This window comes from Anticarsia gemmatalis, chromosome 5 (assembly GCF_050436995.1).
Source record: "Anticarsia gemmatalis isolate Benzon Research Colony breed Stoneville strain chromosome 5, ilAntGemm2 primary, whole genome shotgun sequence".
NCBI lineage: Eukaryota > Metazoa > Arthropoda > Insecta > Lepidoptera > Erebidae > Anticarsia > Anticarsia gemmatalis.
In genome coordinates, this window is record NC_134749.1 from 7,668,572 (window position 1) to 7,689,057 (window position 20,486).

Here is a 20,486-nt window from a genome sequence, read left to right on the forward strand (position 1 = left end):
ATGCGCTCATGTTCGGGAGCGGATTGAACATGGAATCATTCATTTCCTAATTGGAACTATGTTCAGGAAACATGTTCGCGGAACTATATAGTTCCACCACGTTTCAAGTTTGACAGAATCTAACATTTGATAATATAGATAGTTCCACAGTTCCTCACAGCTCCTAGGTGCTATAGAAACTGTGAGAAATTGAGAACAAAAAAACTGCAAGAGCTTCATCGTCACTGGAGTCGCTCGACATAACGTCAGTCTACAAAAAACGAGTTTGCACAAATGATGAATTTAGTAACTTTTAAGTTGCATAATATGCGAGCATCGGGTAGCGAACATGTATTCAACTAGTATTATACTCGAGTATCGTACCCTACAAGTATCGTAATGGGAGAAGGGCCTTAAGTTGCATAATATGCGAGCATCGGGTAGCGAACATGTATCCAACTAGTATTATACTCGAGTATCGTACCCTACAAGTATCGTAATGGGAGAAGGGCCTAAGTGTTTACATCAGTTTTACAACTGTGATTTCTATTCTTTACATTATAATTATTGTTTTATATATTATGACCTTATTTCACCTTATGGAAAACCAGAATATGTTTGAAGTCTACAAAATATTTGGAAGAAGTTTAGACTCTGTGCTCTGAGGTTGTAATTTGTTATGGGCCCTTGATGGAGTGCGAGGCTGAAAGATTACTTCCTTCAGTGAAAATAATAAAGAACACGTCGTGTAGGCCAGTATCCTCAATCTCAATTAATAGGATTCTCACGTATTTGTTATTGTCAACTACAATATCCTCCGGCAAAGAGGGTCTTGTGTGAAGAACATTTGAAGTGTGTGCAGTGTACTCTTACAGTCTCTGATTCTATTAAATAAGGAGATAAAATAAAACAAAATTTAAACATAGGTACATTTTAATTATAACAAGTACTTAAACATATTTAAAAAGCATACAAAATTCTTTGGCGTTACGAATAATAATATGTTATCAGCGTATAAAGGTTGCGGTAAACAATAAATACAATCAATTGAAGTAAAACAGCGAAGCTAGATTGATATTCAATGATGATTGCATTGCCTGCAGTCAGGAGAACATGGGTTGCAGGGTGCGGGTGGTGCATGGGGATGTTGTAAAGGTAAAAGTAAAGGGGTCGAGAGAGCAGGCAATGCCGGGAGTGGCACGAGCCATTCTGATCCACACACTCTGCCCATCACTAACGCCGGCAGTAATGGAGCGCGAGGACCTACAGGACGGAAGGCTGACCACCTCGCTTCAACTTCTTCGGAGCTTGTTACGGATGTTTCTAAGCCCGCGCTGCTCATGTTGAATCCTGGTATTTTGTCACGTTGAGTCTGCAACAATTTTTTAAATATTAATAACTAGGCATGCCATTAGCAACGATAAATGTTTGTTTATTTCATTGATAATTTTGATACTTACATGTGTCGCATTGAAATGCTCAACGGCTCGAAGCAGATCGTGGTTGCAACGTCGCAGTACTAACTCGAGGACAGAGCGCTTCTTCCCCGGGAACAACTTCCTCAGCATCTCGAGTCCAGCCGTGCTCACGCTTTCACCTTCCGAACCTTCTTCACCCACCCTGCAACAAAACCAAAATAAAACTTTCGAACCAATCACCGTAATAGATATACGCCACAAGGACTACATGGAAGTATATCGTTACGTTCCTGTAAGAAATACTTATTTGGATATCGTGAAACACCTCTTACCTTGTCGAAGGTGTTGCAGACGACTGTCCTGCTGAGTCTGGGGAGACATTGCAACAATCAGGCATTGAATCACTTGTTTCACTGTCGATGTGGATTGGCTGCAACAAACAAATGACCAACCATTACGCTTGGACCGATCACTAATCAGGTATTCATAAGACAGTACAGGTATTCATCATCATCCGCCTAGCCTTTTGCTAATCTACTATGTTGAAGTCGGCTTGTGGTCAATGTCAGGCCACGTCAATGAAATGTTTGTGGTGTAACTCACAGTGTGATCGTCAGCCACGGAGTCAGGCTCAGGTCCTGGGCTCGGACATGGTCCAGTGACCCTCATCCCGTATATCCTGCCCGGTGGTAAAGTTTCCAATGCCGTACCGCTCTCAACTGATGCCAAATGCAACGCAATCTTGTCTTCAGCTGCTTGTTGGCGTTTTAGAGCAACCTGGTGGCAACGATGAAACTTAATTTCAATTTACGCAACGTGTGCAAAAAGTTATCTGCCATAAACAATTAGTAACATAGAACGCGGTATTTAGACCTTAGAACTAGATTATTAAAATAGATATAATTAAGTCCCCGTTTGAACAGGACCTCAAGCACAGATTACTAAACTTATAAGTTATTACGTAACCTAAGCAAATTATACTTTTCGAAGACACATTTTATTATCACATTACAGTCTGGTCAGGAAATGTAATACTATCAAATTAATTTAGCGGAAAATCAATGACAAACACTCAATGTTTGTGTTTGGTGTAAGCGGCCACCCTCGGGACAGTCGGGACCGTCTGACTAGCCGCGCGAGCACAGTAGCTCGGGGAGATCTCGCCTTCATTGGTAACGTAAACAAAACTCAATCTCCGAGCAAATCAAATAACAGCATGACTGGAATAAATATGTTGTATTCAAGATCTTCTATTTGTTTTATTTATTGCGAGTCCACGGGAGAGATGTGTTAAATAGGATTGACGTCGACATACCAAATCTACTTATCTATCTTATCGGGAGCAAATAGATATAATAAAATTTGCAAACAATATAAATTACTGAAAACGCATTTTAAAGATATCTATTGACACATTATAATGAATCAGAAGATGTAATTAAAAGTCAATAAAAGATAGTGACATCATCCGACCCCGTCGTAAATTAAACCCTTCTCGCTACGCAAGAACAAACAAACGAAACAATATCTGAGTACCTAATCAAATGAGAATAATCTGGCGTTATCCCAGATTTGTGCAGCAAGTGGTGGGACATCGACAGCGATGCATTACTGTGTAAACTGATCGATGGTCCATCCGGCGTCTACGGTAAACACGTGCCACTTGTTCAAATAAACCGAGACACTGCATTAGCTGTTCTCGATTTCACTACATTAAAACACATTAACGCCTCTAAATTGCGTGTTATTTCTGTACTAAATATGGTATTGCCGTGAAATTTCCCGGTTCATTAAGCTTTTTTGTGTAAGATATCCACTTAAGTATGTTTTATTTTTATTTTATGCGCGTTTGCAGCATTTTATTCAGGTTCTCTCAGGCACTTTGCATCGGTTTAACTTTCGTGTTGTATGATTTATAGTACTTAGTCTGAATTTAACTGTTTTATTCTTCAGATGTTTCAATAACATAAATAAATAAAATAAATTTAACCCATTAATGTCCCACACTGAGCAGTGATAGCCGAGTGGTTTAAGTTGGCACCTCCCACGGAAGTGGTCGCAGGTTCGAATCCGAGGCAACACACCAATGACTTTTCGAAGTTATGTGTGTATTAGAAATAATTATCACGTGCTCCAACGGTGAAGGAAAACATCGTGAGGAAACCTTGCATACCTAAAATTTGTTTAATACATTTATTGAGGGCATGCAAAGTCCCCAACCCGCACGTGGCCAGCGTGGTGGACTCAAGGCCTAACCCCTCCCCCTCGTTTGGGAGGAGACCCTTGCCCTGCAGTAGGACAGATATGGGTTATTAAAAAAAAAAAAAAAAAAAAAAAAGGGAGGTGTTAGGCCTTGAGTCCACCACGCTGGCCAAGTGCGGGTTGGGGACTTTGCATGCCCTCAATAAATGTGTCAAACAGATTTTAGGCATGCAAGGTTTCCTCACGATGTTTTCCTTCACCGTTGGAGCATGTGATAATTATTTCTAATACACACCTTACTTCGAAAAGTCATTGGTGTGTTGCCTCGGGTTCGAACCTGCGACCACTTGAGTGGGAGGTGTCAACTTAAAACATGTATCTAGTATTATAAGCAAAGTCTTCTGTCCGTCCACAATAAACTCAAAATACGTAAACGGATTTATTCTTCATGCGATATTCATCAATAGATAGAGGTGATATAGAAGTAGACAGGTTGTTCATATTATATTAATATCATACATGAGCAATGTTTAAATTTAAGAAATTATATCATTTAGTTTTGAACAAAATTGGCTTTTAATTATTGAATGATAAGTAAGTATTTAATTATTGAAGAAATCGAGAAAATTATAGCACGATAGTGCTCCGAATTCCGGCGGAACGCATATCTGCAGGTCTGTTTCTTTAGTGTGATAGACCGCCTGTTGTTTTTATCAATTAAAAATGATTACTCTACTTACTTAATAAGTAACTAGTGGTACAAAAACTAGGCAAAACCAGCTACTTATCTATCAGAATTATAGCAAATCTTTAGCCGTTGCCGTCGCCGTTACTTTATGCTATTTATCATCATCTTAAATGCTCCAGAACACCTAAAACCAATGCCTAGTACTGCTTTGTATGCTATGCCTGGTATTTGGGTCCTTAGAATATTTTCAATAAGAATGTTATAAGGGAATTAAAATCTACGAGAAAGAAAAGTTGTTGCGGATATCGGCGGTCAATTCTATCAGAGTACAAGAACCTACTTACAATGGATTAGCGTTTGCCGTCGGCTTAGTTTTTAGGATAAATAAGTATGATCAATCTATCAATCAGCAAAGATTTATGTTCGACTCACGCAATTTTTATTAAACAGACAAAGTAGGTAAGCAATAAGAAGAATAAGGATATGGTAATATGGGCATTGGACAATATGGGCATGTACTAAAGTATCTAGTCGTTACCGTTGCGGTACTTAGGTACTACTGCTTACAAGCAATGAAATCGGTGTAATGACATATTTCACGAGGATATGATATTATTCAATTGTGTAATCATGCCTAGATAAGTTACCGGGGGGCGGGTAGATACCTAGACGAGGGCAGAAGACTTCAGAGTTCAACAACTTTCGTTAATTCCATTTACTGAGAAGTTAGGTAAGCACTAAGTAAGTATTAACTTTTTAAACAATACATCCCGACACGCACGGCTCTGGGCGCTTACAAAGTTACAGCCCCTATATAAGCTGGTTAGGGCTGATTTAAAAAAGGTACCTAGTAATATCTAATCCAAGTATTTAACTATATTCCTATAACATTTTAATAAAGTCTGTTTGATGGTCTAGTCGAGTAAAACGTTACAGGCTTTTTCAATTAAAATTAGAATGGATGATTTTTTATGGATTATGAAATAGGCACTTTTCCACACATTTACTGTAATGAAAAGCTTACAATACAGAACACGGAACTTACCTGAGCTGCCATAATTCGTTGTCTTTCCTTGATCAGGCCACACTTCGGGCATTGACAGAGGCGGTAGGCGCAAGCTTTCTTGTGGCCTCTGAGACTTGAGATCAGACCATGGTTTCGGCAACGAGCACATTTGGGCACTCGAGCACGCCCGGCATTCATGGTTTTATACCGGTTCACACCAAATCCTCAGTGTTGATTAACTTAAAAAGTCAAATACACATTCATAAGCGTTTAAACTAATACCTATCTATTTTTCAAATATTATGTAAGTAACTTCTGTATAATAGAAATATCCTGAAAATGACGATGAATTTAAGTTAGGCGTATGTAGTACAGTGTTTCAGTATAAATAAATACTTACCTAACGATATAAAAAAGATATCAAAATATTAAAGATACTTACTCGTAACAAGTAAAACAATTGTATCAGCTTAGATTTTAACACAAATTATTTAGGCACACTATCTGAAAACTAAAAAATTGACACATTTCACACTGGCTCACGTAATTAACTGAACACGATCTGTTGAGAAAAGCCGCCCGCCCACTCTACACTCCGCCCTGAAACTAATATCGTTATGAAAACGAAATGTACAAGATGATAGATCGATGTGAAAACGGGAGGCGTTACAAATGTAAGTATCTGCAGTGTGGCATACGAACTTAAACTTCATCAGCTAAGAAACAAACGTCAAGTTAGTGATTCCTTACGAAATGACGTCGCAACATCCCGCTCATCCCGAACCGCCCTTCTCTACAAATCCGCCAATAGGAAAGCGCAGTGGTTAGGATTGGTTACAAGCTTGGAAAAACATCGGAAGCTGATCCTTTATGATTGTGTTTCATTTAAACAAGCAACAGTAAATGTGTTAGCAAACCTATATAAAGTTTACCGAGAAAGTAAATATTCCTATCTACAAGAAATGTGAGGTGAATAAAGAACCAACCTGGACCCATGGTTGCCCGAGACTTGCGGAGGCAAGTAGAGATTTTTAATGATGTAATAATTTAATAATTTCGTTTATCTTTAGGTACTTACTTCTTTTGGTAAATTAGGCGCGTTGAGTATCTTGGTGTATAATTAAGATACCTATACCGAAATACGTGTGAAGAAGAAAATAAAGAATGCATTACCCCTTCAAGAACTCTTACTTATTCAATTAAAATTGTTTAGGTACCTACCTACATTGTCGTTTCCTGGATTTTTGTAAGGTGGACTTGATCATTCGATGACCACTGCCACTAAGCGTGTACAATTATGACCGCTGCATGATGCTTCAGAATGGCTCGATCTTTCTAGTCTCTAGCTCATGGGTTCCCAACCATTTTGGGCTATCACCCCTTTTCTAAGTATAAAAATATAAATTCTTCTTTTTACTCAATATTTATATAAATGTTATGTGTTTCGCTATTTATCATTTGTTTTTGGGCTCACTATTGCTACTCGCGAAATGTTTTAGCGCCCACTAGGGAACGATAGCACCCACTTTAAGAATCATGCTCTAACTCAATGTATTAACATCTAATAACAGAGCTTAAAAGTATAGGTAATTCAGTGATCGTAATTTGAAACCCATCAGTTTTAGCCCTGAATGACCGAAACCGGTGGCTATTTGAATGCTGTGTTCCAGAGAAATTATCCGTTGCATGTTAGGACTGCCATTGTGCTGTATAAACTGTACCTATAGTGTAATGACTTAAAAAGCGTGTAGAAACCGGTAGTGTAAACCACTGCCTGGTTCGAAATCCAGGTCCGGCCACATGCTTTTCCTCATTTTTGTCCAGAAATGCTTAGTGATTGCTTTAAGTTACGAAGTTAACGTTATAGACCTCCGTGCCCTGGAGAGCACGTTAAGCCGACGGTCCTGGCCTCTTATAGGTCGTGTCTGTTTAGCTGTCCCGCCAGGCTATGAGGTGAAGGAATAAAGACTGCATCTGTGTATTGTGCACACGCTTGGACACTATATAAGTACAAAGAACGGCACTGGTAGCTGATATCATTTAAACTAGCCGCCGAAGCCTGAAGCCTACTGAATCGAAACGCCGTCATTATTGCGCACGGTTTTTTGGGATTCTCGGAACAAAATATTCGTTCTTTTATTTAGCCTCCGCTAGTTCTAGGCAAAGATCTCTTTTTCGTAGTCTTCCCGAAACCTAACCCTCGGTCGTTATTTAATTTATAACATGACGCTTATTGCAACCGAATTTATAACTTTTATATTATTTAGTGGGAAATAAATCTACGTTCCGCAAATTTCTTAGCCAGTCTTATGCTTATCACGGGAGCCTTGGAACCCGGAGTTTAGTACCTGCTAATGTTACTCAACTTCGGTTTACTCCGGGGTCCAGTATAATGTAACATAAATTAGATCTAGCTCTCTCCGGGTTGAGCCTTAGTAAGGCAAGATGTATGTGGGGGGGCACTAGTGTGTTTTTAAGGTCCCAGAGCTCCTACATTCAAACATCAAAGGTTACCAGGGTGGTTTTTTAGTGGCAGCACCACATAACCCGGATTTTTCCCCCAGGAAATTCGGGTATCATTAACTATGGGACACCACAGGAACAATCAAAATATTTATGTAATCCACATTTTTTTATAGTTTGGTACTTTGTTGTGTCTCCAAACAGTGTGGTGTAGGAAGATGTTTTCTTAGAACAAGATTAATTAATATGCAGAATATTCGGAAATAAAATCTTAAATGTTTACTTTTAATTCTTATAATTTGGAAACATAGATGTTGTAGATATTTACTACAAATAATTACAATACAGGTAGTTTAATCCTATACACAAGACATACAGAATTACACAGGAAATCTCTTTCACACAGTTCTGATAGCAGAGTTGACAATAGTTAACAATTTCTTAAAACATGTTGAGTCCACTTGAAAAAGAAAAGACAAAAATAAAAAGAACTGTAATTATCATTTAGAGCTTTTCTTTTTTTCATGTTGCTTGGCTGCTTTCTTCTTCATTATTTGCAACCTCTTGTCAGCCGAGATGATGTTTATGTTTGGAGTGACCACTTTTGAGGGTGATGATGAAGATGAGCTACTGGAGGATATTTTCACCGGTGTTGTTGAACCAGACACATGTGATGGAGATTTTGATACAGGTGTCTTAGAGTAGTTTGCTGCAACTTGTGATGAGATACACGTTGCACACTGCCATCCAGACGCAATATCTTCATCGGAGATAACAGGCTTATGGCAATCCTGTAAAATAATATTGGCATTATAATAGTGTTTAATAATAAAATTGTTGTACACCGTTAGTGCAGGAGTAAATGTTATTTGCAAACGTGTAAAAAAGTTCTGAAGAATACCTGGAATGAAAATACTTAAATAAATATAAGTAACTAGCTGACCCGCGCAACTTCGCTTGCGTCACATATTACGCCATGTTTTTGTAACACTTTTTACTGTTACCTACTCTGCTCCTTTTGGTCGTAGCGTGATGATATAAAATTTCCTTTTTTTCACGAAAAATATTCTCAAAATTATTTATATCTCTAAAGCCCTTCTCCCATTACGATACGCCCGCGCGACTCTAGTCTCGGAGACTAGTCGCCACGAAGTATCTCACATACATTTGTATGGAGACTCTCACATTACGATACTGGTATTCTACGCGTTCGCGACTAGTCTCGCGATACCCGCCGTGTTGGTCGCTTGTGCGTCGCGTCTCGCGTAGACATGCGCTACATGTTCGGGAGCGGATTGAACATGGAATCATTCATTTCCTAATTGGAACTATGTTCAGGAAACATGTTCGCGGAACTATATAGTACCACCACGTTTCAAGTTTGACAGAATCTAACATTTGATAATATAGGTAGTTCCTCAGTTCCTCACAGCTCCTAGGTGCTATAGAAACTGTGAGAAATTGAGAACAAAAAAACTGCAAGAGCTTCATCGTCACTGGAGTCGCTCGACATAATGTCAGTCTACAAAAAACGAGTTTGCACAAATGATGAATTTAGTAACTTTTAAGTTGCATAATATGCGAGCATCGGGTAGCGAACATGTATCCAACTAGTATTATACTCGAGTATCGTACCCTACAAGTATCGTAATGGGAGAAGGGCCTTAGTATAACGAAGTCGCGCTAAGACATATCCGCCATTAAAACAGTTGCCATGGCAACGTAATTTTGTTAATTCAATGTCATTATAATATTGATATTTCGCGACTTCGTTGAATTTTCTGAATTTTCCCGGGAAATGCGTCATTTTTTCGAGGTAAAAAGTAGCCTATGTCCATTCTCGGGTATCAAAATATCTCCGTACCAAATTTCATGCAAATTGGTTCAGTAGTTTAGACGTGATTGAGTAGCAGACAGACAGACAGACAGACAGAGTTACTTTCGCATTTATAATATTAGTATGGATTGACTTAAATGAAGACCAATATACCTATCTTGAGGTTGTTTTGTAACCAAGGATACATATTCCTTCAGTGAACTCGTAGTCCAACCATGGACTAAGTAAATATTGTTAAGAATTGACTAAGAATTACCTGATGATAAAGAGCACAGCAAACGTCACACTCTACTAGCCGGTTCCCTGCTTGTACTGATATCTGTCGGCACACAGCACATGTTAAATCTTCCTCTAACAAGTCTAAAGACAACTCTCCATCCATCACAGATCCATCGTCATTTTCCCGCTCCGGGATTTGTATCTGCTGAGGGCTTTGTTGTGGAAGAGCAACAGTTTTCGGCGCGGCTGATTTTTCATTCTTGTGCTTCAATCTTGGAGATGCCAATTTCTCTTCAGTCAAATACTTTTTTGGCAAAATATTGCCAAGAGTTTTAGCACTTCCATACGTTTGCCGAATATGCTCATCTAAAGTCAATCGTAACTGTTCTGTTGAATCTGCAGCACCTGAATGCAAATACTTCAGGCACAGTTTTATAGATGGGTCAAAATCTATTGATGACATGGCGGCACGGGATTCAACCCAATAATTTCATGCAGACTTCGTTTTGCTTACAAAACATCTAATTTTTTAATTAAACGATCTAATTATTGTGTTGAACAACAAATAAGTAAATTATTTGAACTACAGATACAAATAATGGTCGTATCAACTCATGTGTATTTGACATATTTGACAATGACATAGTCATCAGTGTGACCAACTTTATTTTAGAGATCCTTTCCCAAATTCAATCTCACAATATCAGCATTTTCCCCACAGGGATAGGCAGACCAAAAAACACCACTTGGTAGGTGCCATGAAGCTGTAAAATCTTAAAGAGGAATGAATTTAATCACATTTTAATCAATCATAACCCTAATTTTATTTGTCTGTCGCTCCTACTAATTGAGATGTATTAAACTGAATCGACTAATTACTAACGTCCCTATACGATTATTATAATTTTTTTACCGGAATTACCCGTTTAATATTATTTATCTGCGTTCTCGACTGTCAGTGTCAAAATCAGCAGGGCATTGTTTGATTGTTTGAATTTAAATTTATGACATCATATAATTTCTTGAATCTGTTTAAGTTAACAAGCACAAAATGAATTATATACTTTCTGTTTTTCTCTTACTATGGTATTGTACGAGCATCTGTAAAAGTGACTTACAAGTTGGACCAGATCCCTGGCATTATGAAGGTATGAAAGTACCGGCGAAAATAGATGAAATTGATCTACCACCTGATTTAAGAAATCCAGTAAGAAGAGAAAAACAAACGGATACAAAATATGGATTTGGTGAATGGTGGTTTAAAAGATTACTTGCTATTATGTTAAAAAATGGCCAAGTTAAGGTTAGTAGTATTTCCTTATTTACGCATTTTAAATTACGCTATTGTCTACTGCCCTATTGTCGATCCATTCAATATAAAGATTACCGTGCAATATATTCCACAGTTTAGCCACGAATGATTATTTAAATTATTAAGTATGGGTTCAACCCACACTTAATGCCTATTCTGAATCTTGTTAGCTGTCTCGACCGAATATAATGATTGCGACCTTCTAAGCTTAGATAAAAACAATCAATGATGAGTATTTATTTATGTTTTCATAAGACATGATTTTATGTATGTATGAAAGAGTATTACTGTTTGTTATGAATTCAACTTTGTAAAGCAATCTGAACATTGCAATAAACTAAAGTACTTCTATATTACTCAAATTATAACAAATCAACTTATTATATTTCAGAAAAGTGAGGATGGTAGCATTGAAGTGTCTGTGCAAATGAGATTTGATGAAGACAAGTGGAAATCTTTAGATGAATGTTTAAAATCAGATACAGCTCTGTCTGATGCTATGTTCCGAAGGTCTGTAGGCTATGTGGAAGAGGCAATCTACAAACCTACAATCACTGAACAAATTGTAATGGCATGGACTGACACTATACAAGTATATCTCATTGAATACAAGGTAACTAACACAATACTTTTACTGTAAATTAGTGGCAGCTGATTAAAGTCTGCAAAACTCAGACTTAGTTTTCTATTTTTATTTTTTATAACATACAAATTGTTTGTAAATTTAAATAAAACATTAACTCATAAGCAACCAAAACTTTGAACATAATTTATTAGGATTAGGAAAAACAGCCCAAAAATATGTAGTGTTTAATTAATCCAGTAATTGAAAAAGTTTTATTTTTAGCTACATTTAAACATAACTTTATCAATAATGAATGCAGTGCAATATGTAAATAACTAATTATTTTATAAGACAGTAAAAAGATTTTGTTTAATTAAACCTACTATGCTTCTCCTGTTGAGTGCACTCATATATCTTTGTTCAAGAGAAAAAAGCATCTTGATTGGATTAAATTAAAAAAGACTTGAGTGAATATAAATAAACTAAATTCCTCAGTTATTGGTAATCTAATCTCTGAAAATAGCTCAATATAATTAGAAACCATATGACTTAAATATCATTTATTATTTTCAGACTTACATCACTTGGTTGCTTGGATCATTAGGAGCTATCGGAATAGTATCATGGCTTTGGAAACATGTGTCACACAAGCACATTAAAATTGCTTTATTTGTATTCTTATATATTTATGAAGTATTTATATCTTACAAGGTGAGCACTGAGCATTGTTTATAGAATACCATAAATGTAGTTTTTCTTTCAATTATAAATGACTTTCTAATATTATTTTATTTCTTACTTTTTATTCTAGGAAGCCGAGCAACAGGAATATGAGAGATTTATGTCAGCTGTGAGTAAATGTAAATGGTATAATTGGATATCTGAATGTACAATATCTCCACCTGATCCAATTATATTTATAAAACACATGAACCCTATGAAAATCGCGATACGAATGTTTACATCTTTAATATCTGAGCCTATGGTATCTATTAACTCTACAGTTAAAATAATTATACAGGATTTGACAGGTAAGTGTTTTTATACATATTTAACAAATAAAAGTATAATTTTATTCAAGAACCAGTAACAGACAAAACCACTCTCTTTTTCAGATGGACTCTGGTTCCCGTTTGATAAAATTGTCTATGGATTATTAATAGTAATCATAGACATCTCCTTAATATATCTGTTAATAATGATTGTATTCAACTTCATATTAAACATTCCATTTAAATTAAACTTCCTTGGAATTGTCAGTATTGGTGTAAAACAAAATAGATCATCGTTATTATCAACAGGCCAAGAACGACAACAGCGCGTTGAAGATGCTGATAGAATAAATGGCGATAGATTAGATAAGATTTTGAATGTTTGTCAATTAGCACTTACCAGGAACGTACACGACAGGCCACATTCAAATACACAACTAACAAATAATAATACTCCTCCAAAATTACAAAGATCTGCTAGTACAGGGAGATTGCCAGCCCTCACTTCTTCAGATATTAATATTGATAAACTCACCAAAACAGACAATTTGAGAAAAAGACATGTATGTGGTGATGGAGATCACTAAAATAAATAAAATCCAAAGCAAACCGTAGTACATAATAATAATAATAAAACGATCATGGGTAGTTTTAACCAATACAGTCCTATCTTAGCGTTAACGCGCGTACTGTCCAATGCGAAAATCTAAATGGACTTTAAAAAAATTAAGCACTCTTAATTTAAAATAACTAATTAACGGTGTAATTTTCTTAATTCCTCATTTTATAAGAACCTCTAGCAAAGTATTGGAAAACTTATACTTTACTATAATTTAGAAAATGTATCATGTTATGACGCACATACCTTAAGACCCAATAGAGACAAACCGTGATATTTTTTTTTAAATGAGGGTAGTTGATGATTTATGTTGGTAATTATAATAATTATCTCTAGCTGAAAATATTTTCTAGTCAAAAATACGCAGACAGACCTGTGACACGCGTTAGGTACTTTTATTGTAGCTGCAACGCCTGCAACATCTCAATTATTCTATACTATAAAATTATAAAGCTGAAGAGTTTGTTTGTTTGTTTGTTTGTTTGAACGCGCTAATCTCAGGAACTACTGGTCCGATTTGAAAAATTCTTTCAGTGTTGGATAGTCCATTTATCGAGGAAGGCTTTAGGCTATATATCATCACGCTACGACCAATAGGAGCAGAGTACCAGTGAAAAATATTACAAAAACGGGGAAAATTTATGTGACGCAAGCGAAGTTGCGCGGGTCAGCTAGTTCATCAATATACAAAATATGAGAAATATTTGTTTTGAAATATGAATACTACTTACATTTTATATTTAATAATAGACTTGAAGAATAAAATTAATGCTCTATTTTTTCGAAATAATTCTTACTCGCATATTATATCCACTTATTTGTAATATTTTGTAATTGTGGCTTGTTAGTGTACATATATAATGTTTTAATATTAGCATGTGTAAATATTTAGGGTTTATAAGTTATATTATTAACATGAATTATTATTATTATGTAAATTATAAATAAAACAATTTATACTTTTTACATTTTATTTTCGTGATGCCTTAGTGAGAAGTGTCACAAGATCAATTAAAAATAGTTTAATACATAAGTAATTGGAAACATTCAGTTCATTCAACTAAGCATAAATAAAAATATTGACTGTTTTAAAGAGATACCAAGCAAATACTAGACTTGATTTTAATAGACGCTTACTCTATTCTGCTATTGGTCAACAAACATTCGCAACCCCAGTATAAATAACATTAACAAAACAATATAATTATTTACAATTTAACTAGAACATCAACTCCCATCAGGGAGATCAGGCTGCATGTTTCGACTACACTCTGACCTACCCTGAGCAATCTCGAATGGAAAAAGGCGCTTCTATTCGGCTACTCTAGCACTAAATGTAATCAAAAGAATCAGGATTTAGTACTACAATGTAGTAAGTAACGTTGAGGAAGTTTAAAAGGATGGACGAATTGAGAATCAAATATTGAAACAAAATTATATTAGAAAGCCGCTACTAATATTGTTCTAAACTTATTTATTTTGAATTTGTTTATTTTAGTAATTTCTATAAACATAAGCGATACAATACTTATTTTACCCTTAGTAAAACTACGTATTTCTAATATAATTTCGGTTTTTCTATGCGTTCTAGATATATTCGGTTAAATTTGCAAAAGGGATGCTGATAATTATCCTATTACCTACTTACTATATTATTGCCGTGTCATACATTGGGCACCATTTATGAAGAGATTAAAGAGAAGAGCAGATTATGAAAGTCGCCTTAAAAAAATACCTACGCAGCAAGTTTTACGATAGAGGCAAGTAAAAAAACGTTTGAGTTATTCTTTGGCATTACTAGCGAGTTTAGTAAAGCAGCACATTCTTTAGGTACCTATAAAATACTTTATTTCGTCAATAAAATAACATTTTGGCTCAATATTAACACATTCACTCGATTGTTCCAATATAAAACACTATTTTGATAAATCTATGTTGATCCTTCGTTGATTAGAATGTTACTAAATCTAGCTACCCGACCAGCACTACATTTTCTAAATCCGTTATCTTAAAAATAAATAGAAGCACATTTCTGTTAAACTTTTAGTTGGTAGGTACCTATTTATCATTAAGCCCAGTTTTAATAATTTAGTAGGGCTTTGTTCAAGAGACTAGTCGTGGAAATATCATCTCTGAACAGAGTTGCAGCTGTGACTCATATTAACTCACGATTGACCTGAGAACTGGATCTGCCAAATTAGCTAGATCCAATCAAACATATTCGGAGTATACCAGTATGTCCAGTATAGAGCCCTACTGGATTTTATGAACTGAGCATCAGTAAAGTTAGAACATTTATTATAAATAATCATGAGGTACTATTATATGTTAAATACTGTAATAGGTACCTACACATTTATTTAACTCAGTTTTCGTGATGCAACTCTCAGTTAATTTTATATGGAACAGATTAAAGCAACTACCTACTTATAATAAGTAAAAACAAAATCTATAGGAATGTTTGGATTAAGTACTAACTGCTTTGTATATTAACCTGCGATTGAACGATAGTAACATAGGAATAGGTAATTATTACGTTTTATCTTGAATATAAATAATAAATAATATAAAATATTTTTTAATGAATTCCTAAATATCTATAATTTACAGTTGTATTCAGATAGAGCGCACATTTCCAGTCTGGCAGAGATAACAATAATAGCCTACCGAGCGCCCACTCTATCTGATTAGGATGACGAAGTCCATTTGTCTGCCTAAATTAGGATTGTACCTACTCGTAGTACCTAGGTAGTAGTACTTTTGATGTTAAAAAGCCATAGATCAAGGTAAGTAGAAACGAGAAAAAGTTACAAGATGGAAAGTAAGTATCTACACGGTAAACTTACGTCAATCAACACGAAACAACTTTGGTCCAGCTATAACAATTCAGTGTTTAACAATTTTTATCACTATAAATACGATACTTTGTAGACTCTGCCAATAAGCAAATATTTGTAATTAAAATGTGCAAATATATTATATCAACTTATGTGCATATTAAAATGTCTTTTAAAATACATTCAAACCGATAGCTATACATAATAAGAAAATTGGAATGTTGACATTATTAATTATCTGCTGCATCAATATTCTTACTAGCAGGTACAGGTACTCATCATCGCCGTTTAATTCTGTTATAATTACAAATTAAATTGATAAGTCAAATGTGACTACGAGTATAATGATATAATCATATCAATAATATGTTATTTCATCAAAATGACTAATTAATTGGATTTATTAAAAATGCATTGAGCATTTATGATTTCAGTACCATCCACGGCAAAACCAGCTTTACTAGCTAATACTAGGTATACAGAACATATTCAGGTAATATTATGCGAGTAGTTAGAATATAAATCGCATTTAATTTAATGAAATATATTAAAGACCTTTAGATATTTTAATTTATATAGGTTTACACGGTACTTGCATGAAGTAATCAACTAGATACTTTTTAATATGGACAAATCTAATATTTGGATATGTAAGTGAATGATATATTAAATAAAGTGCACTAAGTATATAACTAGCGACAGCTACGTTTAAGTATAATGACTAGATAAGGAATCAATTTTGATAACCATGTTTTTATGACTAATTATAAGTAAATAAATATATAAAAACTTGTTAAACTTATATATATCAAGATCTGATAAGTTAGGCGGGAGTCATTGTTGTATTTTAATATTTTACACTAACAAAAATGCGAGGCATGGCCAGTATAACGGATTGACAAGAATCAACTGGGCTTTTGTCATTTAGAATTGTTTCGCTTCATGTCTATTTTGTTAGTTGAACGTCACTCTGCCCGCGACTTTTTATACACACAACCAGTGTATGTCCCACGCCGAGATTTCCTAAAGTTGCTATGCTAAAAATAAATCGGTCATGATAAAAAAATACCCACAATGACAACGCCTACGACATACACAATAACAAAATAAGTAAAATAAGATGACACCGGTTGCATTTAGTTGGTGTCTAACTGGTCTTAGAGTTCTGTAATATTAATATATAATGTACATGTAGCTGTACTTAAATGTGGCAGAAACTGTCTTAAACTTTTAAGGTATCACATCACATAGTGATTAATGAAAATAAAGACATTTTTGAATATATACTAAAAGCTGCACATCATAATTACCAGTTATGGCAAATTGTTCATAGAACATAATATATAAAATACATAAATATATAACACATGTTACAGACACTATTTTTCATTTAACAGTTCAGCATGAGCTGATTAACAGTAAGTCCTAAAGACTCGATTTCGTTGTATTTTCACACTAACAATATATTATGGAATATTTCTCATCTCTTTGTCATGTCAGTCATCATTAAATTATTATTAACTTACCTTTAGCAAAATATGTAGGTTGATGATTCTAAGCTCCATCACAATCGGAACTAATTATTAAAAGGCATTGTAATTACTATGCTACATCTTGCTTTTAAATGCGATACGGGTAATACTTATAGTTTAAATTCGTGCCTTACTTAACCAGGACATGGATCTAATGACTAGGATCAAAATGACTATGAATTATTGTAATGGTGGGATTACATTATTATGGGATTGGTGTTATATTTACATAACAAGACATTTCTCTCTTCCACTAGCAGATGCTTCACCTCCATCCTTTGTTACTTTGTCTTTCTTTTTCTTGCCTTTGCCATCCACTTGCAGGGAAACATTTCTGTTCTTTTCCATATTTAATAGCTCCTGGAATAAAATATTACAAATATGTTATTTTTCTTTCCAAAGAAAACAATAAAATAAAAGTACCACATGTTATAATCCCTGCATTCATATTTAGAGTGAGACATGTCACCAAACTCCAGTTAAAAACTGCTATTGATAAAATTGTACTAATGTTAATAGGAAATTAATAGCAAGCAGACTTGTGATGAATATTTGTGTGATGACCAAAGGTATCTGAACTGAATTTATATTTTATTTAAAGAAACACACAAATAACATTTTTCTTTGGTAACAGCCAAAACTCACTAACAAAACCCCTGTCAGTCATTTGTCTCTGCCTATATGAGAATGGGGTGATTTTATGTTTGTATGTAAACATAATATCTGTCTGAAAGCCTCCATAATATTTTATGTTATAAAGACTAACCTGGAAGAGTTGTGTAACATTGTGGTTTGTTTTTGCAGATGTCTCCATGAATGATATACCCCACATTTGAGCCTGTGCCTGTCCTTCTGATGCAGAGACTTCTCTGATCTCTGGACTCTCATCACATTTGTTACCTGCCAGCATGACAGGAATATTTGGAAGCTCTGTGCCTTTTATTTCCTTTATTGTTTGCCATATTGGCTTAAGTTCTTCTAATGACTGTCGACTGCTCACCGAGTAGACCAATATGAATGCATGCCCCTGTAATGACAATTACACCTCTTAAGTTTAGATATAAGCAAGGCATGATGAATATTTATGTAATATTTTATAGATCTTGATATATAATTATGATGTAAAATGCTATATAAAAAAAATAGTATGGTATCTATGACTATTTAACATAATTGTTGAGTGTTGGGTATTAAATTTAAGAAATGGAAAGGAATCCAGTTACAATCTTATAAAAATATACACCTATAACAACTATAAGAAAGCACTAATTCTAAACCTTTTTAAGTATTATTCACTCTACAAATAACTTACTTTGTCTACATAAACATCATTCTATATTTTGTAAACACAGACATATGAAGATTAAACAAGTTTTATCAAATGAATGTAGGTATTTGTAATGTAGGATAGGATTATCACTACTTGTACATGTTTTATCATGCGGTTTGATCCAATTTGAGAGTAATAATTTAACTTAATCCTTTCTAGTAAGTTGTCCATATTAAATCATCATTATATTGTACTTAAAATAACTAAAATCTACTAAGTAAGAAAATATGAAGCAGTGGTAGAGTAAAAATGTTTATGAGTAGTAGGTAGGTATTTCCAAATGAAAACTGTTTTTACCTTGCTTATTGATAATCTTTGCATGGCAGGAAATTGATGTGAACCTGTTGTATCAGTTATTTGTAATGTACATATTGTCTTGTTGCTGCTAATCACCTGTAACACAAAAAGTATGACATTAATATACTCATAACATTTAAGCATATGAAAAATACTAGTATATTTATTTTCTTCCCATACACAACAAAAAATCTTTATCTCATGGTAATCTAAAATGCCATTGGCACAATCCCAATTTACTGGATAAAGCCTTTGGCAAAACTTCAATAGAGTCAAGGTCTGTCTTACATTAATATAAAACAGAGATGCTAAATTAACCATATATGAAATATGTAAGAAATGTTATTGTGGTTTTATAAAAATAATGACAATAATAATGTGTGAAACTGTACATAGCAATTACTATATCCACAAAGCATTAGATTTTATAAATAACAAAATATACAGGGCAATTGTGGCGAAGCATAAATACTGTTAATAGGGATTTATTTATTAATCATACCTGTCTATAAGTATCCTCGATGGTCGGTATGTATGATTCTCTGAATGTCCCTTTGACAAACCGAAGAACAAGAGAACTTTTCCCAACGCCACCCGCACCAAAAACAACGACACGGTAATCATTACTTTGCTCCGGCATTACTTACTTTAGGAATAATATTTCCTTTCAATTAATTCAAAATGCCAAATAGCTGCTGTGTGGGTAGCAATGTTAGAATAACCCTATAACATTTTATATACATGTATACAACAAGAACACTTATTCCAGAGCTAAATATATTCGTTCTCACTAATGCACTCAAATATCATTCTAATATTTTTCTATCATTTTATCTTCAGGTGAATGTGTGTTGCTTTTTCTAGTTTTATTTTACAACGCCCTACTTGCAAGCCAATACAATTTTGTATACAGATAACATAACCCTACTTTGACAGATAGAATAAGGATCGCATCATATTTCTACTAGGCGATTACACCGTATCATATCGAGTAAAATTACATCGTATCGTTATTTTAAAATTTGATTTCTTCGGTGCGAATACAGTTCAAACCAAAGACTGCCAAGAGATCCTCTAAAATTGTAACGTTAAATCACCATCTTCGGTTTAAAGGTCCATTTAATAATAATATAATATATCCAATAATATATTTGAATTGAAAGGACAGAAGGCTATTGCTATTTTATCAC

At 34.6% G+C, this 20,486-nt stretch overlaps 4 protein-coding genes across 5 annotated transcripts; 1 reads left to right on the top strand and 3 right to left on the bottom strand.

The window, feature by feature from the left end:
• Positions 1-878: 878 nt before the first annotated feature.
• Positions 879-5,907, bottom strand: dmrt93B (doublesex-Mab related 93B). Its single transcript, XM_076115022.1, has 6 exons — positions 5,736-5,907; positions 5,333-5,532; positions 2,001-2,174; positions 1,730-1,827; positions 1,440-1,599; positions 879-1,351 (listed from the first exon to the last, which is right to left on the bottom strand). Exons 2-6 carry the CDS (start codon positions 5,489-5,491, stop codon positions 1,058-1,060), a joined length of 885 nt encoding a protein of 294 aa, XP_075971137.1. The 5' UTR covers positions 5,492-5,532; positions 5,736-5,907; the 3' UTR covers positions 879-1,057.
• A 2,128-nt stretch (positions 5,908-8,035) lies between these two features.
• Positions 8,036-10,448, bottom strand: IntS12 (integrator complex subunit 12). Of its 2 annotated transcripts, XM_076114532.1 has the most exons (3): positions 10,350-10,439; positions 9,850-10,310; positions 8,036-8,547 (listed from the first exon to the last, which is right to left on the bottom strand). In XM_076114532.1, exons 2-3 carry the CDS (start codon positions 10,273-10,275, stop codon positions 8,257-8,259), a joined length of 717 nt encoding a protein of 238 aa, XP_075970647.1. In that variant the 5' UTR covers positions 10,276-10,310; positions 10,350-10,439; the 3' UTR covers positions 8,036-8,256. The 2 variants fall into 2 exon arrangements, with proteins under 2 accessions (XP_075970647.1, XP_075970646.1); XM_076114531.1 differs by having other exon boundaries at positions 8,037-8,547; positions 9,850-10,448.
• Positions 10,449-10,633: 185 nt separating this feature from the next.
• On the top strand, positions 10,634-14,266 carry LOC142973019 (uncharacterized). The gene is made up of 5 exons (XM_076114530.1): positions 10,634-11,115; positions 11,516-11,737; positions 12,263-12,400; positions 12,501-12,720; positions 12,805-14,266. Exons 1-5 carry the CDS (start codon positions 10,864-10,866, stop codon positions 13,266-13,268), a joined length of 1,296 nt encoding a protein of 431 aa, XP_075970645.1. The 5' UTR covers positions 10,634-10,863; the 3' UTR covers positions 13,269-14,266.
• Positions 14,267-14,283: 17 nt separating this feature from the next.
• On the bottom strand, positions 14,284-20,203 carry LOC142973021 (GTP-binding protein Di-Ras2). The gene is made up of 4 exons (XM_076114533.1): positions 19,799-20,203; positions 19,297-19,392; positions 18,436-18,696; positions 14,284-18,029 (listed from the first exon to the last, which is right to left on the bottom strand). The coding sequence occupies exons 1-4, from the start codon at positions 19,934-19,936 to the stop codon at positions 17,895-17,897; spliced, it is 630 nt and encodes a 209-aa protein (XP_075970648.1). The 5' UTR covers positions 19,937-20,203; the 3' UTR covers positions 14,284-17,894.
• Between the last annotated feature and the right edge of the window lie 283 nt (positions 20,204-20,486).